This window comes from Haemaphysalis longicornis, unplaced genomic scaffold (assembly GCF_048455015.1).
Source record: "Haemaphysalis longicornis isolate Haplotype H1 unplaced genomic scaffold, Haemaphysalis longicornis Haplotype H1 scaffold_12, whole genome shotgun sequence".
Lineage (NCBI taxonomy): Eukaryota > Metazoa > Arthropoda > Arachnida > Ixodida > Ixodidae > Haemaphysalis > Haemaphysalis longicornis.
The window spans coordinates 33,190,097-33,216,129 of record NW_027526225.1 but is presented as its reverse complement, the minus strand read 5'-3'; the positions used below and the strand labels follow the sequence as shown (position 1 = coordinate 33,216,129).

General features: G+C 48.5%; 1 protein-coding gene across 2 annotated transcripts in view; it reads left to right on the top strand.

Annotated features, from left to right (window-relative positions):
* Positions 1 to 26,033, top strand: part of LOC144162553 (receptor-type tyrosine-protein phosphatase kappa-like) — a 616,238-nt gene that overhangs the window by 519,470 nt on the left and 70,735 nt on the right. For both annotated transcript variants that reach the window (XM_077693141.1, XM_077693140.1), the window contains exon 21: positions 15,602 to 15,681. In XM_077693141.1, the coding sequence (XP_077549267.1) occupies positions 15,602 to 15,681 (80 nt within the window). The remainder of the gene's footprint in view (positions 1 to 15,601; positions 15,682 to 26,033) is intronic.

The window sequence follows — 26,033 nt, the reverse complement described above, 5'->3', positions numbered from 1 at the left end:
GAGCCGTGGTCAAGCCCCGGCGGATGGGCTCCCTGTCCGTTTACCAGACAGGGAGCTTTCTGAGACCTTTCTTGGAATCAAAGTTAACCGAGTAAAGGTAGTACCCCCGTCCCCTGATTTTTTTCTTCCATGCTGTATGCTTTTCCCAAAATTTTCCAAACCCTATAATCGGGCCCCCAAAAGGGGCCCCACCGAAGTGCACTTTCCTCCTTTACCTGCCCTGTCGTTCTAAATACCGGACAACTTCCCCTGGTTATTGATCACTGCAGCCCGAGGACAATAGAAAGCCAGAGACATATAAATCGGTTTTCCTTCATAGCGAAGTTCTTTGAAAGTGTTGTAGGGAAGCGCTATAAAGCAAAAAAACTGACCCCCGGAGAAATCCTTGCACACATAAACAACGAACAACAATAAAAAAGCTCCTTAAAGAAAGCGTTATCAGCGACCTTGTGGGGACCAGGGTTCTTACAGCGACCAAGCTCGGCCCTTGAGACTCGGGCGCAAGGCTAGCTCGTCTGAACTCCGCTACGGACCGCCGACCGGCATAGCGGCAGAGAACAGCAAAAAACACACAAGACACAACGGAACGGCCAAACGGCCAAACCAATAACTTGGTCGACTCCTCGCTCGTCCTGACCCAGCCTTCCGGCGAGGATCAGGAGGCCGGCCCAATGGGGCAGACAAAGAAAAAAGAAAGCCGGACCTCCGGTACTCACGTATGTCTTCGTCGCTTGCTCGAACCCAAGAGACCCTTGTTTCGTTCCGCTCCCCAGACCGGCTCTTTGGGACTCCCGACAAGCTGGTCACGTGAAGAGCGACCGCAACACCACTGCTGCGCCACGCCTGCGCCGCAGCGGGAGAGACGCAGCCGCCGAGGGGAGAGAGGCAGCCTTCCCCCCTCACCTCGGCGGCCGGCGGCGAGGAATGGGGAAAGCGCCAGGACTCTGGGTTTCCCACAACCTTAAATTCAAAGTCACTCCCTACCCCGCCCTCCCCACTCCCCATATCCGAATCTGACCTGAGCAACGGAACTGACTCTGACATACTAGAGGGCCTCTTGACCAGGTTTTCATTGCACTAAAGAGAATTACGATGCGCCGAGACAATGAGGACATCAAAACCAAGCACGTAGAGCGCACGTTTGACCCCAGCCTTCTACCTCGATATGTCAATGCAGGCTTCCTTCGATGCATTGCCCAAACATGCCTTCCTAACCCGCGCTGGTTTAATAAGTGCCAATGGTTTGGGCATGGAACTTCAAACTGCTGCGGGCAACCAACATGTGCAAAATGCTCTCAATGTGACCACCTTACCGATAGTTGCATTACGATGACTTGAAGTGCCCGAACTGCAGAGGCTCTCATGCAGCTTACCGAAAGACATGTGAGAAATTTAAGCTTGAAAAAAAATCATTACCCAGAAAGTAAAAAAAAACATCTGCTTCCCCTTAACTCGAAAAAAGTCTGAGTGCCTTGACTATTGCAAAGTATCTCGACGCAGCTCGCAGGGGGGCTCAGCGGCGTCTGGTTTCGACAGGGACACAATGCCAGGATTCGAACTTTGTCCCGCCGCCGCCCTCCCTGCAGCCCAACCCGTCACCACACCGCTTGCTGAGCCAGCAGTGGTTGTGGTGGCAAAAGTCACCTTCGGGACCAATGGCCTCCGCCTCCTGCTTCTTAACTCTACCTGCTTCTGGTGGAGGCTGCCGAGGCGATGGACACTGGGAGTCCGGCATCGGCACCAACCCCGCCGCACAGCCCGTGCCTCCTGTGGCGCTCCCGACACCTTCGGCGGTAGCGGCTCAAACAAAAACCCCCGAACGGTTGCCAAGTCGGGCCGTTCCAAGGAGCGCCCTCCCACGTACAAGTCAATAGAAAGGCCCAAAAAGCTCCCTCCGAGAGTACAAGCCCCGAAAGAGAAAACAAGACAACACGCACACACTTGAGGGATTGCGCCTCCACTCTTCGATAGTCGCAGCTATTGCAGGAAGACGAGAGAAACGATGGAGCTCTTCAACTTGCGCGTGCCGAGGAAGGCCCATAATAACACGCATGGATGCTCGGTGCAACACATCTAGTTGTTTTGTTTGAGCCTGAGTGAGGTCAAAACACTATGCTCAGTAGCAGGCGCGGGAAGTTAGAAGTGCTACTACTAACATGCGGGCGACCTTCGTACCCGTACCCCCACTGCGATGGGAAATCCTCTTAATGAGGTGCAGGATCTTCATCCATGTAAGCGCGAGCTCTTTAAGGCATGCGTGGGCACCCCCGTTCTCGTGAAACGGTACGCCCAAGATGCGAACCTGCCGAGTAGGTGATCTGATGATTAGTTGATCACCGAGATTCAGACTCACTTTGTCTCTTTCTTCCTGTGACCCTCCTAGGAGAATGTACTGAGTTTACTCAGCCGATGGGTGCATGCCAGTCTGTCGAAAGTAAGCGAATAAAGCATCCAGGGCAGTTTGAGCGGTACTTACTGCTTGTTCTGTTGTGGCATGCTGCCCTTGGTTAGTCCAGATGGTGACATCATCGGTGTACATAGTAAAACGAATGCCCGCAGCGTGGTCGTGAGGGCAGTTTGCAAGCCCTCTCATTACTAGGTTCAATAGGATAGGTGAGACGATTGCCCCTTGGGGCACTCCTACCCTATTTGTGTAGTCGCGTGGTTGGCTACGCCCGCTACATATTTCGAATGTGCGGTCATGCAAGAACGCTTTTACCATGTTGACGATTCCTGTGCCGGGACGAGCTTCTTCCAGTGCTTGAATGATGGCTTCGTGAGAGACTGTGTCAAACGCTTTGCGAAGGTCTACGGTGAGCAGGATGCTCTGTACGCCGGTTCGCCGGCCGCGGCGCTTGTTTGACAGGCGTCGCAGGAGGTAGAGCCTATCGTATGTGCGTAAGATTGGCCGGAATCCCGTTTGCGCCGGATGGAAATGAGCGCATTGTTCCTCGAGGTGGTAATTGAGACGTGTAAGAACCATTCTCTCGAGAAGCTTGCAAAGGGCCGAAGTCAGTGAAATTTGCCGCATGTTGCTCAGCTGTGTTTGGGACTTGCCAGGCTTCGGAATAGGTATTACGACGGGGTGCTTCCATTCGGGCGGAAGGGTACCTGTCATCCAAGCGTAATTTAAGTTATCGAGTAATTGCTGCTTGCCAGTGTGGTCTAAATTTCGGAGCATCTGCCAGATGATGCGATCCTTTCCAGGCGCACTGCGCTCATTCACGGACTACAAAGCGTGCAGCAATTCTTGTAGCGTAAATTGGGACTCTGCCCCGTAATTGCAGGCTGGGATGCGTTTTTGGTATAGGTGAGGTACCGGTGGTGTACGAGGCTGGGGGAAAAACGTAGATGCAGCCAAATCCTCAAATTCTGCACTGGGGATGCCTTTTTCTTAAGAAGTATTGCTTGCACGGCGTTTTTATGTTTGCGCTCATCTTTGATGGCCGGAAACGTTTCCCAGAGCTTTCGAAGGTCCGTTCTTTCTCCGAAGGAGGCGCAGTGGTTGAGCCACCATTCGCGAGCAAGTTGCTTTGCGTAACGTCGAGCTTGCGCCGTCTTGTCGCGTACCTTGAGAAGGTCCACGTACCGCCTTCCACCGGCGAGGTAAGCATGATGCAGCTGCTGCCTAGTATTCCACAGGTTCAGTAGACGTTGATCGGGCGTGGGCAGGTTCTCGTTGACAGAGATATGCCGGGTTGAATCTTCCGCTGCACGCAAAATTCTTACGTGGAATGGCGTGTTCATTTCGTAACGCCTAAAGTTAGCGCGACATTTGTCCCAAATGACAGCATTTGTGAGGCGCGTATGCTGTTTTGCGTTTGCAATATTAAGCTCCAACCAAATTGGGTAATGGTCGCTACCCATAATATCGAGCCCGCATCGCCACTCACGCACAAGACCAGGTGTGCTCCACGTTAAGTCAGGGGATGTGTCCTGCTGGTCCGCGTGAAGCCCATGTCGAGTTTGGTAAGTGGTGTCGTTCGCCAGTACAAGGCCAGCAGCCTCAGTTTCGTCGCTAAGGCGCTGCCCACGAACGGAGTCCCGAGCATATCCCCAGTCACGATGCTGGACATTGAAGTCCCCACACATGAGTATGGCGTCACGCGGATATTGCGCACGAAGATCCCGTAGCCACGCGCAATTTGCTCGTCTGCGCACACTTGTGTAGGGACGTAGATACACCGATATTGCTAGAATTGTCTTGCGTGGTGTCAGTTTGCATCTTACTGCTACCACCTCCTGGTAATCTGTACAAAATGCAGCTGTGTTCAGTGGCGTGTGAGGTACGTCACGACGAACAAACACTGTGGCTTGTGCCTGAACCAATCTTTCCGAACTGTCGTGTCTCGCGGTGTGCACGATAGCAGGTTGAAAGTAACCGTCGTAGCTTCTAATTCCCGGTGGAGTACCCCTTGTCTCTTGCAGTAGACGGAGAGCGGGGTGCCCGATATGGCCAAAGAGCAGGTTCAGTTCATTGGCGCATGTCCCCAGGTTGCGAAAGTTCCAATGGAGGGCGTCCGGACATCTTCACATAGTGGTTGAAGCCAGATTAGAGGTAGAGGTGTTGTTGGGGTCGGTGTTTCAGCTCATTTAGACTACGTTTGAGTGGCTGAAGCGAGCTGTAGCAACCGATCAAGTATCTGCTGCATGAAGTTCTGCATTGTGTGCTGTTGTTGCTCCACAAGCTGCTGTATTGTTAATTGCTGACTGCATGGCTGCAAGAAATTGCTCCAAGTGTATGGTGGAATGAACACTTGCTTCTTTGGCGTAACTGGATACGCTGTCCACACAGTTCAATTTTCTGGCAGTATTTTCAGATTGGCAAAGTGCGGTGGTACTGTCAGGGGATCGTGGCTGAAGTCGGTCATGCGTCTCGATGTGGTCCCGTTCTTTCCGCAGTTGTTCCTCTTTGCGTTGCCACACCAAGCGGCTCTCTTTACGTTCCTTGGCTTGGTTGGCAAACTGGGACTTCACAGTTTCAAGAGATTTCAGGAGTTCCGAAATTTGTTTTTGCAAGTGCCTGATCGTCGACGCATAATCCCGCTCAGCTAGAGTTTCTTCTAGTCCCAATTCCTGCAATGCCTGGTCAATCTCATCTTGGCACGGCGTGATAGTGTTAGAAGGCATGTGTGAAATCGTTGCTTTGCGAGCGGCAGAGGGGTATGTCCCATTCTGTGAGACGTTAGTAGTTTCTTTTAATGACGCCGACCTGCAAAGTGAGGATGATGTGCAAGAACTCTTGCCAGTCCTTTGGTGCGACTTCGCTGTGAGCCGCAATTTAGAGCTGCTGATACGGGACCTACCCTTGCTGGTGGTGTTTGCTTGCCTGTTAAAAGCTTCTAGTTTCGGACACTTTGGGTCCTTGGCGAGGTGTCCTCCTTCATTGCAGTATGAGCAGAAGGGCTTTCCTTTGTTGGGATACTCATCTGGACTTTCAGGTTGAACAGTGCCACACTTGGGGCAGATGGCTACAGCTTTTGGGCATATGTCCTGTTTATGCCCGGAACCATGGCATCGGAAGCACACAAAAGACGTAATCTTGCAGGGGATCACTTTCCTGAGTGTTGCCCAATATTTGATAACGCGAGGAGGTCGAGAAGACTCAAACGTGATGAGGGCAGAGCCACATTTGCCCATCGGTCTAGCCGCTAGAATTTTCACACTTTCCACGTCCCGGTTCCTGGTTCACCATGACTGGAAGTGGAAGGGCACGTCCGGGTATGGGCAATGCCTTCAGGCGCAATAGTTTGCCTGCCTGTCCTGATTCACAAGTGTGTACGATGACCGTGTTAGCCTGTTCCCTAACCTTGATTGTCAAGTGCTTTTGTAGGTCGAGGTTTTCACATAAAGCAGCAACAGACTAGTACAGCAGTTGTGCGCTGATAGTCTTGACGTCAAATCGTTCCTTGGGTCGAATAGTCAGGACGTGGCTCCCGATGTCCACATGCTCTTGGGCTTGCACAGGGCGGTTGCCTCGCTAGCGACGGTGAACAACTTTTTCCCACAGGTTGGGGTTGCTATCATCCTCTGGCATTATCACCGCTGAGGACCAATGTGCTTGAAGATCATCGGCGATGCGAACTCACGGGCCCTCATGCAAAGGCGAGGGTCCCTCCGTACGCTTGCGTTTTGCGAGGCCCGGAGAGTTTTGTTGCGTTGGGTTGAGCGCAGCCGAGGCCTCAGACGGAAGTGGTGTACCGGGAGCGTTAGGCTTACCGTCCATTGCACGGCCTTTCACTAGTATCTAAGCTCAATAAAAGGTTTTCAATCAATATATTAACCAGAGGAGGCCGTGCTAGAATGAGAACTTTAGGCAGGCGCGAAAGGCCCACAACAAGGCGGTGCAGGGTTTCCTTCGTCAGTACACCACTTCGATAATATCCTTGTGTTCAATAGGGCAATGCGATGGGAAATGGTCAGCGCCGTGAGGCAAAACGAGAGAGTCAGCGCTCATTCATAACGTGAGCAAACTCCTAAACAGACACACAGAAGGTATTGACTAGAATGCGAAAACTCAAAGGACAACAAACTCGCAGCCTACCCCTAGGTAACACAACATGGGACACACTCGAATACCAGGGCAACACACTTGCATAACACTTCCAACACGTGTCCAGTTCTGCACACTACATAAACACCTTTATGAAACACAAATGGCAAGCCTTTATCGGATACTCACAAGTCAACCACGTCTTATAGGTCCCAGGTTTCGCTTCATGAGCGGAGGGCTGCTCTAAGTACTTGTAAACCCTCCACTTCATGACCGTGCAACATAATCATTGACCACATAATGACACAGCACTTACACGCAGACACTCTTCGTACACTTCTCCACCTATATAAAAAGGTATGGCTTTCGGGGCACAATCTAAAGCATTGGAGGAGGCTATTGTTGTAGCTTTCTTGAAAGAGGGCAAGGACCTTTCATCTACCGCTAGCTATTGAGTCGTTGCCCTGATATCTGCCTGTGCAAGCTTCCCGAGAAGATGATAAACCGGAGGCTGGAATACTTTTTTAGGTACAACGGTTTTCTTGAGAGCTGCCAGTCAGGCTTCAAGGCAGCACGCTGCGCGAACGACCAACTCGTGGCGCTTGAAACGTATATCACGGGCACGTTCGTACATAAACAGTTTTGCCTTACGGTGTTTTTGACATCTAGAAGGCCTGCGACTCCGCTTGGCGTTACGGGGTCCTCAGTGACCTTAAGTCATTCAGTATTACAGGTAATATGTTAAACGCCCTCATTAGTCACTTGCCGGAGAGAAACTTTGGCGCGAGAGTTGGTTGCGCACTTCTAAAGGTTCACGTGCAAAAAATGGCGTGCCGCAAGTTTAAGTGTCGAGCTGCATTCTCATCACAGTTAAGATGAACTCTATTGGAAAGGCATTTCCACCTACGCTCTTTTGTACTCTGTATGTAGACGGCGTCCAGATATTCTAGAACTCATGTGAGATGTCAATCTGTGAATGTCACGTTTGCAGATTGACATATCACATGATATGTCCGGCTTCGCGTCGAGAAAGTCCAGATAGTCCAGCTTCTCGTCAAGAAACGTGCTGGCTGGGGAGACCAGAGTCGCTTTAAACTTAATGGTGAAAAAAGCTATTGCTTGTTCTGCAGGAAACATGGGGTCCATCCGGACCCAGACATTGCTCTAAGCAGCATGTCGATTCTTGTGACAAGGAGCACAAGTTTTCAGGTGTTGTGTTGGACCACAAACTCAGATTCATTCCTCACATCAAGCAACTTATCCGTAAATGTCTAAAAATGAATATCCTTGTTTCTCTCCCCGCAATCTGATGGTGCGGACAAAGAACTCCTGCTGCGCCTGTGCAGTGTCTTGGTTGGCTCTCGTTTGGGCTATCGCAGTGTGGTGTATGCGTCGGGGATTAAAGCAGTATTGTGAATGCTCGACCCAGTGCTCTACTTGAGGCTTCGTCTCGCGTCGGCTGCTCTCCGCACTAACCCGGTCCAAGGACTTTACCTTGAATGTAATAAGTGGTGACTTCAGGTCCAACGGACGTACATGGAGCTTCTATATGCTTTTAATATCTCATCGATGTCTGGCCACCCTTTTAAGTCAACGTTTTACGATACATCCACATCCCGAGCCCTGTAAATCTTCCATCCTTCTCTGTACCCTTCGCTTCCAGAATTATAGGAGAAGCATCAGTGATTGCTGCCTCCTTTTTCGATACCGTGTATACGCATATAACGAATTTTATAGCACCACGGAATGTCCGCCCTAAATCATGCGAAATAACCGAGCGCCCAGATGGTTGAAGATTAATATAAACCCATTTTGGACCCTGTTAATAAGACGTTTGTTGAGCAGGTGCTATTTCAAACAACACAAGCATACTCAAGCTGCAGGGGAAAATACCAATGTATATTCGGCACACAATACCAAGCGATTGAACAGTCATACGAGTACTTAACCCTTTATGCGACGAGAAGCACATCTTGCTGTAAAAGGTTACACCGAGGTTATTAACCTCTGCCTTAGGGGGTAGCACTTCAGCAGTATTGTTATAGGGGAACGAGATGTCAGTTTTTCTTGTGTATGTAATTACCCTCGTTTTAGAAGTATTGATAAGATGTTTGTTGCAAGCGCACCAGTGCGAAAACTACGATATTGCTTTATGGAGAGCCGCAGACCTTGCAGTATTTGAAACAAATTTAAATATTTTGAGGTCGTCAGCATATGAGAGAAAATTACACACCTTAAATACTGGTGAAACATCATTTATACTGATTGAAAAAAGAAGTGCCCCGAGAACATATTCCAGAGAACACCACTGGTGGCCGCATACAAAAGTGAGGACTGCCCTTTTACACTCACAAAACACGACCTTTCACATAAATAAAAGCATAAGAAGATAGGGATGGGTGTATATCGTGTTGAGACAGTTTGTTAAATACCACATCATGGCAGACGATATCAACAGCATCACTTAAATCAAAGTAAACGACATAAAGTTGTCCTTTCCCCTTCACAGCTGCCGAGACGTGCAGCATGAAATTAAATAGATTGGAGGTGGTCGATCGCCCAGCAAAAAAGCCATGCTGCTTAGGTTTCAATATGTGGTTCATACTGAACGTGAGTAGCATATGCAATAGTGTCTCATGTAGCTTTGAAGCAGCGCATAAAATAGAGGTTGGCCGGTAGTTAGTGGGGTCGAATTTTGACCCTGACTTGAAAACAGCAACAACTCGGGTAGTCTTCCGACTAGTGGTGAGTTGCCAGTTTTTAGAGAAGTTTGAAATATATACGTCCACACAGGTACAGGTATATCACCGAAAGGCTCAAGTACTGCTGAGGGAATGCCGTCAGTGCCACGCGAAAATGACGCCGTCATACGCTTTAGAGCTTTCGAGGCAACAGTTGCTGAGATTACCATTTCTGAGCATTTATATAGCCCCAGAGGTAGTTTAGGGGGGCAAGCTACATTTTTCTTGCCGTGGAGGGACGCAATCGCTCTGCTAAAGAATCATAAACGTCAGATATGCTCTCTCCCTTCTTATCGAGTAGTTTAATGTTTCTTGATTTTTAGATGTGTGCGAACGGACGTGGCCCAAAAAGCTTTATCATCACATGTTTGGTTAGCTTCAACTGGGGGGATGTTATTAGCCCTATCACGTTAAAGCAGTTATTCACAGTAACAGCTGGGTTAAAGTAACTCACTCTTACACCTTTCCTTTCCCGTATTCTTAGCCTGTTTGCAAGCTGGATCCTTCCTTCCAAGGGCCCATTTTATTTCAGATGAAAACCAGTATGAAAAATTGCTTTTTTCTGTTATTTTGGGTACAAATCTGCTGAAGCAGTCGTGGAGAACTTCAGTGAAAAAATCGGTCTGCTCTAAAGCGCCATTGAGGCTGGTTACCGGCACCCAGTCAGTGTCATTGAGAAAATGAAAAAAAAGAGCAATGTAGTCTTCGCGACAAAGTTTTAACCATTGCTTCGTGATGTGCTAACAGGTGGACTGCGGGGGAAGAGGGGTACGCGGCACACAGAAATGATTTCAGGGGGATGAAACTCTTTTTTTTTTTTTTTTTTTTTTTTTTGCGACAGTATGCCCGTTGGCATAAATACTATGCTACAAGTATAGGTTAACTCCCGTTTCGCGAACAAACGCAAGCAGGGAGCGATGGTGGGGTCCCCATATCCACCGATGAAGATCAGGTGGTCTGCCAGGGTGGAGGCCTGTGCCTCGAAGGTGTCGTGTTCTGGCCGCTTGCAATGAAGGGCACGTCCACAGCAAATGTTCTGTGTCGGCAACTTGGGCAGGAGCCGTGCAAAAGGGGCAGCTCTGGTCGAACGGGGCATGGTAGCGTGGTGGCCACTCCCGGGTAACAGCGGGAGAGAGGGCTACACCAACACGAAGTCTTCGCAGCAAGACCTCCTCCCAGCGAGCGAGTCGGCTAGGGAGGTCCGTTCCACACGGTGGAATTAGAGCTCGTGTGGCGCGACGAAGATCTTCTTTCTTTTGTAAAAACTGTCCTGGGGTATCTAATGTCAGTAAAGGCAATGGGCGTGGAACAAATGCAGTGTGGCAGGCACCATCCGCCGCAATGTGAGCGGGAAGCGTATTTCGCCGGACCCACGAGAGCCGCAGAGGGCAGGGGTACGTATCCAGTATGTCGTGAATGGCCCTCGAGATAGCCGAGTTGTTATTCACTCGACGTAAATCACGTATGGCCACCGTGGAGTCTGTATAAATTTGTAAAGTAGTACCTCCAGGGGCTTGATGAAGAGCAGGAGTTAGTGCTTGCAAGCCGTCCCGGATGGCCGTAAGCTCAGCCAGCATAGACGGCAGGGTGCGGTGTGTTTCGTAGAAGCACGTTTGACAGGCCTCTGGATGGGAAGGACATTGTAGTGTTGTCGTCACCACGTAGTCCTTGGCCCCAGCGTCCACAAATGCCTGCACCACCTGGGGTTGAGACTCAGCCGCCAGTTCTTGCGCGGCCGCGAAAAGCGTATCAGTATGTCCGTTGCATCGATTGTGAAGTCGCGTTAGTGGCCTGTTGTCGGTCACCTGGTGGTATAGCCAAGGTGGCCTGGTAACGACGCAGGCTGGAGATGTGGGTAGTGAACGACCCATGTAATTTCCTAACGCCGCTGCCTCAGCAACAAAGGTGAGTTTATGCATGCGGGCGGACCGACGCTGATGGACAAGCTCATCCAAGGTGTTGACTTGAGCTTCAGCCTGAAGAGCCGGGATCGGTGTTATCCTAGGGAGGCAGGTAATTGCACGCATTGCGGCTCGGTTAACTGCCTCAAGTCGAGCCCACTCCGCCTGGTTCAGGTGTTGGAATTGTGCCTGGTAAACAAGCCGAGGCTGGAGTACAGACCGCACCAGTAGACGGGCCATTTTGGAACAGGAGCCACCAGACTTCTGTGAGATGCGTCGGATGAGGTGGAGCATCTGTCCCGCTTTTTGGCGAGCTGAACGTATCCACATAGACGCTGACCCAGACGCATAAATTTCTAATCCAAGCACGCGAAGTGAGGTGGCAGTGCGTACGGGTCGCCCGCAGAGTTGCAATGCGATTGGAGACATCGCCAGTCGGCGACGGCCCCAAGCACTCGTTACGCTTTACCAGTGAACTAAAGCTGCGCGAAACATCGGCGGCATCTAAGTTAGTCATATAGTCAGACACAGGTCTAAAATCTTTCAACATCAATTCCTAATGGAGTTACACTTCAGTAGTGAGGTAAACGAAACAAAATATAGTGAAATGTGTCACTTTAAGTATAGGATAGTATGCCTGATTATTATCTGAGTGTCCGATGAAATCACAGGAACGATGAAGTTCACAATGATCAGAAATTTGTGATTACTGTGAGATGTTGCAACAGTCACATCACCACCACTTAGTTTGCTGTGCCAAGGATCACGGTCATGCCAGAAAAATTGATAATTATAAGGGAAAAGGGAAGTCAAAATATTACCAGGGCAGAGCTAAGTCTGTCAGAATGATAACAGGAAACAAGATAAAACAACATTAGAAAAAACTTAGCTGACTTAGTTCGAAGCCCAAAGACAGTTTGGTAAAAAAAATTCCCCGCATTTCCCCGAGCGGAAGAATGTGAAAGTGCGAATGCACGAGTTGAATTTGCGCGGTTCGGTAATGTTCGCGAAAGAGAGATCACACACACACACACAACTACAAAGAAAGAAAGATGCATTTATTCACAGACACCTATTTGTGTTGTCGTTGTACTTGATTGCTAGAGCGGATCTCAGCTTTGAAATTTCGTGTCAGTACTCCTTTAAGCGGGTGCATTAGCCCTTCTCACGCCCGATTCCTGGCCAATCCCCCACGTGGGTATGTGCCATGTCAGCGGCCAGGCAGCGCGCGCCCATCTCCCCCCGTTGCTAGGGAAGACGAGGAGCGCGCGCACCCGCAGCTGTTGCTATGCGGACTACGGCGGCGGACGATTCAGGCTCGCTTAAGAAGTGCATTCGCACTTAAAAGTCTTAACACAAACACTAATAATATTTATCAAACAGAAATCAAGTACATAATGTGGCCTACCTAAGCCACATCGGGCTCGTCAGGCAAAGCGTGTCAGCCGACACGCGTTCTTGTAAGCTCTAGCAAAACATTCTACAGCACAGTGTATCAACCAACAACAGATAACCGTCCTGTATTCATGGAATCTGTGTAAAGCTCTTACACCTATGCCATAAAGGCTTTTCAGTTTATATTTGGAGCCATTCTGAAGGAAAAATGTTAAGTATTGCTATCACATATCAACGGCATGTTCTTTTCCCGTAACGTGTGGAACCTCGTGGAATTGCGTAGCATTGCTTCGGCCTGAAGGATCTGACAGTAACGTAAAACATTTTTAAACGTATCAATCGAAAAGTTTTTTAAGATAAAGTTTTATTTCGGAGCAAGATGATATCGGGCACCGTCAGCATTTTGAATACATTGTGTTCTTGGTAAGTACTAGGTCAGTTGCAATGGTGCGCAGCAAAAACTGTAAAATGGAATTGTCTCGCTGTATCCAATCTATCATCTATACAGTGACCATATTACTGTAATACCGTACCTGGCCCCCCTATAACAAGGGTAATGTACAGATGCCGTCATTAGTAATTGGAACATGGGAGCTGTGAGCGAATAAGCGTACTTTGATGCCAGCGCCGGGCGCACGTGAATCGAGGCACCCCAGGGAAGACCTAATAAAAGCGCCGTGTAGCTGCACGGGCGGTAAATGAAAAGAGCAGAAAGCACATGCGTGCTTTCCGACGGCGATAGCCCATCTGTACCTCTCAAACCTCTTCTGTTGATCTGGCTTTGAGCACTGTTCGCAGCATGGCGCTCACAGCAGACACCTAAAATATTTGAAAAAAAAAATGGCGCTTCTGATACGTGTCGTTGCGCCACTTTTACAGCAACTCCGAAGCGCTGAACCCTGCTAGATGAATCTCTGTTATCAGCGCCATTACTGAGACCAGTATGCTGCGAAGAGTGCTCTTGGCCACGTTACAAGAACTGGTTTGGGAGGTGTAGATGGTGCCCCATCGTCTGGCGTGTATGCGTGTTCTGTTCCTTTCGTTTACCGCCGATGGAGCTACATGGCGCTCCTTTGAGTTTCGGCCATTGCTCCCGTGTTCCAATTACATCTGGCGGCACGTGTACAATGACATTTGCGAACGAAAACAGAATTAATCTTTTTAACAAAGATCATACAACACGGATTTTCTGACACACATAAGCCAGGTGGGAATTCCAAGACAGCTTGTTGCAAGTTTGTATAGTCTGAAAACAGTTTTTTCTTTGTAAAATAGCAATATTATTGATTGATTGATCGATCGATTGATTGATTGATTGATTAATTAATTATTAATTAATTGATTGATTGATTGATTGATTGATTGATTGATTGATTGATTGATTGATTGATTGATTGATTGATTGATTGATTGATTGATTGATTGATTGATTGATTGATTGATTGATTGATTGATTGATTGATTGATTGATTGATTGATTGATTGATTGAGGGGTTAAACGCGCCGGCGCTACAAGGGTGATAGGCCGCGCCGATGCAGAGGGCTCCGGGGTAATTTTGACTACCCGGGGATCTTTAGCGTGCGCCGAAATCTCGAAAATACGGGCCTTTTTGCTTACTCGCCTCCATCAGAAAAGCGGCCACCGCGAGTGGAAAATTTATGATTTAACATTGAAAATATTCAGTCAATGCTGAATTGGCAACTTCGTTTGGTGTCTACGTTGGTAGCCAAAGATAACGGTGCGCAGTGGAATGCAGCGCTTTTGTGTATGATTGTTGCGAGGAGGCAAGGCATAGGTTTCTTTTTTGAGACAGCATAATTCGAGTGCGATAAAAATACTTTTCTTGCGCAAGATACTCCTATGCAATGGCGAAAAAAAATGAATTATGGGCGATTTCGTAAACAGCTATGCTTTCAGACCGCAGAAAAACAATAACGGACTTTAAGAATAGAAGCGCTGACTTTCGACTTCTTTATATACTTTTTGAAACAAATATCAAGCACGAAAATTTTCTGGGGTAGGTCTGAAGGGAACATTAAACTTGTGCACTGCCTAGCAGTCGATCTGCCGCTACTCCTTCAAGGGGTCCCCTTCTGTGTTTTGTGTTGCTCCAAAACACAAACTATCTTTCGTGGCATGAGGCAAGAAAAGACTCTGCTTTGCCTCCTCAACCGCGCCTCATGAGTTCATGTTTCTTATGTCGAAATTGCTCCTACAGAATTCCAAATTTCAGCAGTGACAGCCATTATTCATGAGTCTACCCAAAATTTATTCTGAAAATATTCGTGCATGTGTATTACCGATACGAAGCCATACTCAATTCTTCAATACGGCGGGACTCGCAGGCGTAAGGACTTTTATGATATCTCTGTATGTAGGCGTAGTAGAGATCGAGGGAAAAGTTTTTGTTTAAAAGGCTTTGCCCAAGTTGAACAGACAGGGCATCCTATTCAAACGCTTACCATGGTGGCCCAATGCATGTTTTGATTCATCTTCCATTCGATATTTTCTGCGCCATATTTTAAGGGTTAATTGCTCACCGCACCACGTGTTGGCTTGTAACAATTCTTCCAAGGTCGTCAAGTTGAGAATTCTTTTTCATTACCATAACAAACATTTAGCTGCATAGTCTCAAATTCATTTCTCCTTCCAGTAGCCTAAGTAAAAAAAAGAAATATCCGTATGGTTCCGTTTTTGTTACACGCATTCGTAACCGAGTTCGGGTGAGATACCCCGGTTGGTGGCATTCCATTTCATGTTTGTCATACCGTTTTGTTCACATGCGCGCACATGGAGAAGCTCCGCAGAGTCTTGGATATCTTACTGAGAAGACTATTTAGACGTACTAATAAAGATGTTTCTCACTTTATAGATAACATTATATGGTAGGGGTGATGTAATGTTTCACCGTTACTCCACTCAGGATAAAGAGAACACGCACTGTAGATGCGACTTCCAGTTAAGCAATTCTGGCATTGTGCTTAGGAACAGATGTCTTCAAAATTTTCGCTCTTAATATGTTTGCCTCCTGGGATGTTGTACCATGTAATATTTTTTCGCTTCGTTGCAGCAAGAAAGACGCTGTAGCCTACCGGTCGAAAACTCCCTCGATGTCATCCCTCAAGGAGCGCCTATCCCGGCTGTCCAAGTGTAAGCACGAATTTTTCTCTGTGTTGAACCTGCTGTCACTATATATGTTGTAACAAAAGTGTAACATTGAAGTAGTCAAAATTAAAAACTGGTTCTACTTACATGTTATTTCAAAACGCAATAATCGTTTTAGAGTGTAGTGGCAAAAAATCATCGTGCGCAGTAACAACGACGGAGTCCACGCAGAGTAGGGAATCGACGTAATACGAAGCTATCTTCATTGCATACCTAGGTTGAAATCAACTTGTCTGATGCATTTTTCGTGAGTGTCTTTGTGCTTGGCATAGAATTACAAGATATAGCGGCCAACTTCCAATGACTCAACCTTCCTGGCGAAGGCGATGCCAGATTCAAGCGCAGAAAACGAGATACACAAATAAAACGGGTTTATATATAATTTATAACTTATAAACTAATTTTGGGCATATTATTTACAATAGTTAGATTCTACAAAAACTATTGTGTTTAAATCGTTCAAAATAATGGCCCCTAAACACCATGCTCAATGAAGCATGATATATTCACAGTTTCGCGAAAGCCGAACTCAAATTTTGTGCCACCTGGAATGAGAAGGACTCCCACGCGTCGAGTATGCATCGAGCTCCGAACTTTAACTGACATATGCGGCGGGTTGCCGTATGGTTTGTTGAAGAAGCAGGGGTGTTTTTTCACCAAAATTCCTGATGCATAAAATTTATGTGTAGCAAGCTTACAGATGCCGCTTAGTTAATGGACTGAAACCACCAAATCCACCCCATCGCAGGTTTTAACCACCATTCCGGTTTACCTATATCGGGATATTGCATCATGCTACCTCTCTATCTGTATCTTCGCTTAACTTCAACATCCAAGATTTCTACTTCCACATTGTGACACTGGGTGATGACGTACATAAATGCAGCCGCAAGGGTTAAAGCTGAGAAGAATGAATTAACGAGACACGGGCGATGCAATCCTGCAAACGGCGCAACTGCACGCTAAAAAAAAAACAGCGCGAACGTCAGGACGAAGAAAGGGAAGACAAAAGCGCAGGCGCTGAAACATGAACGTAGGGAATGACCGTTGTTTTTTGTCTCTTTGCTGAGGGAACTTTTCAGAAGGTCTTGAGGAAAGTTCACGCATCAACCTTGAAGCCAAACTGCACATGAGGTTGTTTGGGTAGGCAGCGGACTTCAGGCGGTGGACCTGGGATTCAAAACCATGCTGCACTCGATGGGGACAGGACCTAATGAGAGCACTCTTAAGAACACCCATAGCAACTCCCCTCTTGACAAGCTTTATGTGCGCTGAACTGTACATCGAGTAAATGGAGCTTTCAATAGCTCCCCGGTACCACACGAAGTATAACCGGTTATACCCAATTGCAACAGTACAAAAACAGGCCAACCGGCAAAGAGAATTTTCTCCACACGAAGGTGGAGAGAAATTAACGGGAAAGACTTTCTTGCGACCCACCGCCAGGGGGACGAGCCCGGGGGGACCCCGCTTGTCCCCCCTAGGAAAAAGCCGGATAGGGTGGGTTGCTGGGAACGGGAACTTGGACATCGGGATGGGTTATGGGAAAAAGGGTGGGAATGAGGGAAGCAATTTTGCTCCAATCCTTTTGTCTGACTCTCTTCCAAGACTGATTGCTCAGCGAGGGCATCAGACAGTGCCAATTGCCAAATATACGGTCCCTGCCACGGGTTACTGCTCACCCATAGGGTCCGATAACTGGGCCCCAACTGTCGAAGACAAGAAGTACCCTATTTAGTGGCGACGGTCAGGTCCTTCCCGACCCCCAGCTCTGCAGCCGATGCGTACTAACGTCCTCGATCAACTGCCCCGCACAAGGTACTCATGAATCACCAGTGAAGCTTTCCACTTACACGGGTACTTGCAACACCTGCTTTTCATGGTCTCCGGACACCGGAAGTTTGTATGCGAACGTTAACTGAAATCAACGTTGGCAAGCCAACCATGTTCGCAAGCCAACCACGTTCGCAAGGCTCCCACAGAGGGGGGGCTGTTCTGCGAGCCCTTTTCTTATGTCCTCCTCTGTGCCTACTCTATCGCTCAATGGAACAAGAGTCTTGTGGCATTGCCGCTGGGTCGCGCGGCTCGGCAGAGGAGATCGGTCCGGGCCTACTAGCCATTACTAAGCCCGGAGAGTTTCCCCAGTCGGTGTACTAACCTCACCTTTCCTCGTTTTCCCCGTGCGGAACACCCTGTAGCTCGTGGTAGCACGTCCCGTGGCAGCCAGAGAAGATCAGTCTATAGGCCCCTCGCAGCAAGGTTACAGGGGGGCGCGACCCCCCCCCCCGGCCTCATACGGACTGTACAACATCTATCCCCAATGACATTTGGTTACAGGGGTATGTCACTCCCCCGACTTATAGCGATCAGGTCGCTGGCCCCGCCAAAGCTTGCGGTTACAATGGTCGCCAGTCCCCCGGCCCGTAACGGTTTCCCGAATTTAATCGGTATTCCCAATACAATGACTGTACGATTGCGGCACTTGCTACTTTCGCAACTTAATTCGCGGCCTCCTCCCACGCTGGATTACAGGGGTGCGTTACTTCCCCCAGCCAAAGAAAGTCATAGTTGATCGATCTCGACCCGCTTTCCTGCTTCAATCGCATCGCCAAGTGCCGGGTCGACACCCGACCGCCCGACCTCCGCGTAGGACCTAATTCCAGTTGTACCAGGAACCTCCGCAGTGGCGGCCGTTTTGCACGCTCCCAGGGCAGGAATTGTGCGGCCTCCCCGATTCCTCGAAGAGGTCTCGTGGAATTACCGTACTTCCACACTCTGGCCCCTATGACATTAGGTTACAAGGGTTTGTCACAACCCCCGGCCTGCAGAGCAGTTCGCAAGTTGAACAGAACGAGCCCCAAGCAATGGTTACAGGGGTGTGCACGCCCCCGGCTCGGTAGTGGTCTAGCCATTGCTTCAGCAATGGTACGCCAACACTACGTGCGAACTGTACCGCTTGAGCGCGGTGATTACGTTGCAACATTGACCCGCTGGCTTCCTCTCACGCTGGATTAAAGGGGCGCGTTACCACCCCCAGCCTTTGGCCTCCTCCCACACTGGATTACAGGGGTTCGCTACTTCCCCTAGCCAAGAGAGTCATAGTTGCTCCACAAATACCATCTTTCGGGATAAAAGAGATCCTCTGAGAAACTCCCCGTGGCTCTGCACTCTCGCCCCCAAGACTGAAGGTTACAAGGGCTCATCAAGTTCCCTCGGTCAGCAGACCAGTTCGCATTAAAGGCTCCTTCCATGCTCCGGTTACAAAGGTTCGCTACACCCCCGGCCTCATTGTGTGTACCCATGCTTCAGCATGGCACAATAAAACGAACTGTACCGCATGTACCCCTATGACTTGGGTTACAAGGGCTCGTCACCTCCCTCGGCGAGCAGATCGGTTCGTGTTTGTAGGCCCCTTCCTAGCTGCGGTTACCGGGGCCCGCCACTCCCCTGGCCTCAGTAGCGCTCACATTGCTTCAGCAACCGTGCGCCACTATAACACAAACTGTACCGCTTGGTGCAGTTGCACTTCGCAACATTGACCCCCCGGCCTCCACTACACTGGATTACAGGGGCGCGTTACCGCCCCCGGCCAAAGAGAATCATAGTTGATCCACAGAAATTTGCGACCGCAAATTTTGTTCGAATTACCATTCCAAGCACCAACCTCGGTAGCCACCCAGGCTGTCCGGGCCTGCGTCCGCATCACGCATCGGTGTTCTTGGAAGGCACTTGCCCTCAGAGTGCCTGGGAGTTGCTCAAACTCCCATGGGCGTTGAATACCCAATACAGTGGGCCTGGCACACCCCTGACTCCTGCCATTGCGACGGACCAAAGCAGGACAGCCGAAACCGACCGACACAGCCCAGTCCGCCGGCAGGGGGGGGGGGGCCAAGTGCAGGCCGGCAGTAAGATTCCCCCCCCCCCGCTGAACTGTACAGTAAGAGGCCCTTTTGGGACCTAGGCGCATATTCCCAGCAGTTGTGGTCCTTGCTAAAAAACAACCCAAGGTCCAGGAACCTTAGCCGGCCATCGGAGGGTAATTCCGTGGTCAATGCGAAATCATCGAAGGCCGACACGAACGTTGAGAAAATTTTCTCAGCCCCTTCATTGATCGCCTTGTTATTGTCGACCTGGAACTCCACCAAGAAGTCGTCAACAAATCGAAAAGTCTTGACGAGGCCATGCTCAGAAAGGGCACCCTACAACTGCCTCTCCACACTGGCAAGCAGCAAATTACTTAAAACAGGAGCCAAGCACGATTCAATGCAGCCGCCTTCCTTCTGGAGGTATACTTCATATGTATACTCAACGATGTGGACCGTAAGTAGAACTGAAAGAGTTCAAGGAAGGCGGAGACGTTGGTGCAGCTTGAATTCTGAAAATAAACTGCACCGTATTTGTCAATGGTGTCGCTCACTGCTTCGCAGATGGGGCCCTGAGGTAATGAGTAATAGAGGTCATTTACGTTCACCGAGAAAGCTCCAACGCTTTCATTGCCAAGGGTGCTCAGGGACGATTCAACTTCACGCGGGATTCCGACGAAGAACGGATCGTCTACTGTCAAGACTGACAGGAACCGCCGAAGGAAGAGGCCTAGCAAGTGCTGCCATGTGCCTCTTCTACTGACAATGTCCGTAAACGGGCATCCCGCATTATGCGTCTTCGTGGATAAGAAGATCGTCAAGCTCAGGGCATTGGTTTTTGTTGACAGACGCTGCCAGAATTTCAAGCCACGAGTCGCTGCACACCTGAATCGCACGCTTCTTCACTTTAGCTGGCTAGACTTCATCAGCCAGGCGAAAGTTCGCATGAATAGCGTTCTCCGCTTTCTTTTTGTACAGTGCAGACGGTAAAACCGCGAGTTCTCCCTCTTTGTCGGACTCTGTCAACCACAGAACTGCTTCTCTGAGCAACAAGGTTCTGCCCAGTGTTGTACACGTTCCTCTAAAATAGGAACGAAAGCTCGTTCCTCGTTCCTTCCCAATTTTGAAACGAGTTCCAGTTACAAGTTCCTTTATTGCGAAAGGATCGCGTTCCAGTTCCACTTCGAAAATTGGAACGTGTCGTTACATTACGTTACACTTAGGTTTTTAAATTCAAATATAGTGTCGGATAATCCTGGGGCGAAATTAAGTGAGAAATTTAAAACTGAAATCGAACAACGCATACGAATAATAACACCGCCGGCAGCAGATTATCTGGAGATAAAATAATCAAAAGAAAATCTCCTAGGCGAATTTTTTCAGCGTGCACCGGACAAACTTCAGGCGGCTTTAGGACATTTCGGTACAGGATGTTTCGGTGCGGAAATTTTGGTGTACGGACATATCGGTGTATGGGCGTTTCGGTGCATGGACATTTCGGTGCGCAAACTTTTCGGCGACCAAATCATCCGGTGCTTGCCTGTTTGGGACAGCCGTTATATTTTTATTTCCTCTTAACGTGGGTAATGGACAACAATCTGGGGCAGTGAATTTATTTTCAATATTTTTTTAAATTCTACATTTATATATTTTTGTTACATACCTATTCCTAGGGACACCTGTTATCAGCCGACTGAATTATTTAGCACACATTTTTTTTCGTTTACGACAGGTTGTTAATTTGTATTCGCTCTTTTTTACCTGAGACAATTAACCGGTGTTTGCAATGGTCCGACGCCTTTTTGTATTTTTTTATTACACAAACTCAAATTACAGAAATAACATGAAAAATCTTAATAGATGCAAAATCTCAACAAACATTAGCTAGCCCCCCAGAATCCAGAAAACCTTCTGAAGGCTATTACGTAGGCTGGGCTGCCTTGTAAAATGAATTTACGAAACCCTGGTCTAGGATATTGTCGTGGAGGAAGAACGGGCCTTTTTGAAAACAGCCGCAGCTTCTAATCTCCTAAATGTTGATTAAGCGCGTACAGGTTGTGCATACAAACTTCACCCATCCTGCTCGGAGAAACCAACCTAGGTTTTATGTTTACATGCCTACATTCACCACATTTTAATTATTTGTCCTAGCGCCCCCCCCCCCCCCCCCTCCGCGCTTGCACGCTGGAATCTTGACCAGAGTTCTTTTTCAGTCATATTATTTTCGGTTTCGACGGAAAATCGTACAGGCGTGGCGGAGTTCACGGTCCCCGAAGCCTCACCACAGTGATACAGGAAAAAGCTTTACATTCACCAGGACCACACGAAACCTCTATAATGTGCACCAAAAAGCCACGCAAAAAGCCACTGAGGACACAATGGCCACTATCGTTTGCTTTCTACGCCCTTCCGCGCGTCGCGGTCATACCGATGGAGCCCCCACACCAGGAATCGCTCTTACCTCGCCTTCAAGCTCCCCGTTGGGAATTAACTCTTGAGGTCGCGGATATCATGGACACCCCAGGCATACATTGCTTTCTCCCATTAGAAGGAGCAAAAAAATTGAATAGGCTAGTGTGACGAGAGCGGCAACAGTCACCTTAAAGTTTTCGAAATCCAGTTGACTCAATGGTGAACCACCAGTGACACCCCTCTCTCTCTATCGAGGGAGCTGGTAGACGGCGGGGCTCAGCCTTCCCCTCCCCTAAGTAACGCCACTGTAAGTGCGATCGTTGGTTGGTTGGTTTTAGGTAGAACCGCCACCGAATGCAACAAATACGAGATTGATTGAGAACATAATTAAAAAAACATAATTAAAACAGAAAGCACACGCACTTAATCTACCTCGTTTTTCTGTTTATATTTTTTCGCGGATGTTTTGCTGGGGGGGGGTGGGCGGGAGAGAGAGAAGGATGGAATAAAAGCAGCAGCGTCTTGCACCGTTGGGTGAAGTGAAAGCAAAGTGCTTTGGTAACACTTAAAGCAGTAGGGTTGTTCACATGAATGTTAAATAAAAACAGTTGAACGGATGCAAATTAACAACGTTAGTTTTTACCATCTACTACACAAATTGGGTTTTACGTGGCAATGCTCCGCCAGGGTGTAGCGTTCATTTCCACATACGGCGGCGCAAGCACAAGTCTCGAATGTAAAATCATATCAAGACACGAAATTACAATAATAAATCTAAAATGATCAAAGAATGCCTGGGACACCCCGTGACTCAAAATGTCTAGTCCAAGACATCATGCACCAAAATGTCCGTACACAGAAATGTCCGCACCTAAACGTCCTGCACCTAAATGTCCGACACTGAAATCTCGGGATCCCGTAATAGACAATCTTTCCCCACCAGGCACCAATTCTGTCGGCCAGATGAGCGTCCTGGCCTCCCCAAGCAAACGATGAACGGTGAAAAGCATGCTAGCGGCTACGCTATTCACCCTTCGAACGCAGCGTAAGTTCAACCAGCATGAAAGCAAGCACAAGCTGCGGCCCGCTGCGTGGTTACTCTTCTACCTTTGACGTTCGAGGAAGCACTTACGGCTGAAGGGTGGGCAAATTGACGAGCTTATAAGAAGAGAAACGGAGTAGCGACTCGTTGATTTTCGTACTCGAGCCTAGTGATCTAACGGCAGGAACGCCAATCCTGTCATTCCTTCAAAAACGTAACGAGTCACCGTTACAGTTCCACCGACCCTTCATGAAACGGTGTCGTTCCTCCGTTCCTCCAAAAAGGAACTAGTTCCCGGGACGTCGTTCCTTGTAACGCCGTTCCGTACAACACTGGTTCTGCCTGACCTGATAGCACAGTGGGTATTTACTTCCCTTCGTAAAACATCACCTCCCGCGTTGACACGCCTGTTTATTTCCTCAAACGAAACCTTCGAAGCACTGCACCTGATCAGTGAGAGAAACTCGGTCTTGTGAAGCCTTGGATGCTCGTAGAACTTGGGCCCGAAGCTGCGCCCCCTCTCGGCTGGTCTTGGCAGGTCCGGAGTGGCCACGAGGTGCACGGTTTGGGACGGACGTGCAGGGTGAGACTTCCGTGGTAGGGAAGCGAGAACCTTTACCCAAACAAACTCAGCAACATGGGCTGCAGTCCGAAGGTCTCACAGAAAGCGCTGGGGTCTTCCTCCAGGAGGAGCCTCGCGGAAACAGGCAACATGTAGGCAGTCCTTTAAGAAGGTCAATTGGTGGCAGGCCTCGGAGCGTAAGATGCGGCACAACCGCATTCCGTGTCCTCTTGAAGGGGCCAGTGGTCCAACGAGACAGGGAACTTCACGTGGGATGATGCCATTCTTGATGGAGTAGGTGTACAAGCGAGTGCGGCACGTCGTAAGGGCGAAAAGGTTGATGCACATCGAAGAGTTTTGCAGAGTAAAAGGTGTGAAAGAGGTCGATGTACGAGAAATGAATTCCAGAAGGGTTTGCTGACGGGCCAATTAGTACATTGTTACGCTAAGAAAAATAGGACGATGATAACGAGGACGATGATAACGAGAGTGCCAGACCCATACTATGTTTGCCGTCCTGCAAACTGCGATAACCAAAATATGCGTGCTTCAACACCACAAAAAAGGGTGGTTGACGGGCGAACCGACGAAGACATATAGCTCGGTCAAAAATTGCTCCCTCCATTTGTGTTCTGACTCCGCCCCTTTATATGAGCTACTTTTTCTTTCTGTCTCCCGCAACAAACAACGAATGTTCCAGCACCCTCGTTATAGTGGCCGTCGTAGATTGCGTAGCCGCGTATGGTAGTTTTACCGGTCCGGTTTTTGTTTATGCATGCTGTACATAACTTGCAGAAATGCATATTGTAAATGTGAACATCACACAATAAACTCATTTTGTTGTAGGGTTTGTAACTGCCTTAGATTTCATCGGGTTCAAAATTTAGCATTTAAACAAAATTCTTCGTTTCAACGTTACGCTTCTTGTTTTGCTACGATCGCCTTGATGGTGGTTGCGGTGTTTTCTTCGTGGCTTGGCGCTTTGGTTGTTAATAAAGTTCCTGTTTTGAGACAAAGATCATTGTATTAGAAGGAAGGAGAGCGTTCTGTGGGCATGTATTCGCCTACATGCTACTCTGCGATGAGGGGGTGAAGAGAATAAAGTCCTTAAAAAAAGCAGGGCGAAAGAGAGAGGAAAAAGGAATAGGTAAAAAATATTGTAACATGGAGTGTTCCGTGGGTCACGTAAAAGTCCAGCTGGTCTCACAGGATGACAAAGCATAGTTCTACATTGTCTCTGCGACACCGATGTCGTGTAAATAATCAAACAGTGCATCTAACACTTTTCGCTGGGAAGATGGAGAATACCATGGTCCAAGAAGAGCTTTCAAAGATAAAAGTCCGTTGTTGAGGCACTCGATCATCCTGGCGAGGTGGTTCCTTTCCTGGTTGTACACCGGACACTCTGATAAAATGTGCTCGACAGTTTCTGGCAAACCACAGTTATCACAGTAAGGTTTTGTGGTTTGACCGAAGCGATTTCGGTAGGAGTTCGTAAGTGCTCGTGTTGAAGACCGAGCGATGATAGAGCGTCTCAACTCGACGTGGGATCCGCTCTGAGAGCCTCATTCTCAGGTCAGAGTTATATCATGCAGAAAAAGGTGGTGAGTTTCGGGAAAAGGCCAGAGGCGCTTTCGTTACTCTAGGGCAAGCTGCTTCGCTAGCGCTGCAGCCTCGTGCTTTGGAAATAAAATTTTTCTTACATTGCCAAGTTGTAGCCCTCTGCGAGCCGCCTCACCTACTGTTTTAATTACTGCAAGCGCGCTTTGAAAAGTGCTCTTTGCGTGTGGTAGATTTTGCGGTACTATTTTTTTACCCGCTGCGCTGGCTCAGTGGCTATGGCGTTTTGCCGCTGTGCACAAGGTTCCGGATTCGATTCCTAGCCGCGTCAACCGCTTTTTTGATGGAAGCGAGAAGCAAGAACGTCTGTGTGTACTGGATTTCGGCGCACGTTAATGATCCCCAGGTGCGCAAAATTAATCCAGAGCTCTCCACTACGGCGCGCCTCATCACTTGCGCTGCGAAAGCGCATTAAACCCTACAATCAATAAATCACCGCTAATAAAGACGATTGTCTTTATTGGGCTACTTCAATGCAAAATCTTCGTCTGTCTGTCTGTCCGTCTGTCGGTCTGTTTGTGACTAAATTCATTCTCCCGCCTAAATTGAAACAGATGCTGCGCAATAGTCTTATCAAAGCCCTTCACTGGTCTTAGGTACTCACTGCCAAATGTATACGTGTAAGTCGGGTGTTAATGTTCATACTTGCCAACAGTGTTGAACAAGAACAAGGCATTACGCAAATATTCGGCACAAAATAATACAGAAGTAATATATGCAGTGTTCCTTTTAAAACAATTTACGGATGCTTGGTTTTTACGATAGCAAATAAAATACCATATCAACTGCAGGAAACTGTCACCAGACACGCTGCGGTAGGTTAGGGTCTAAGGCGTTG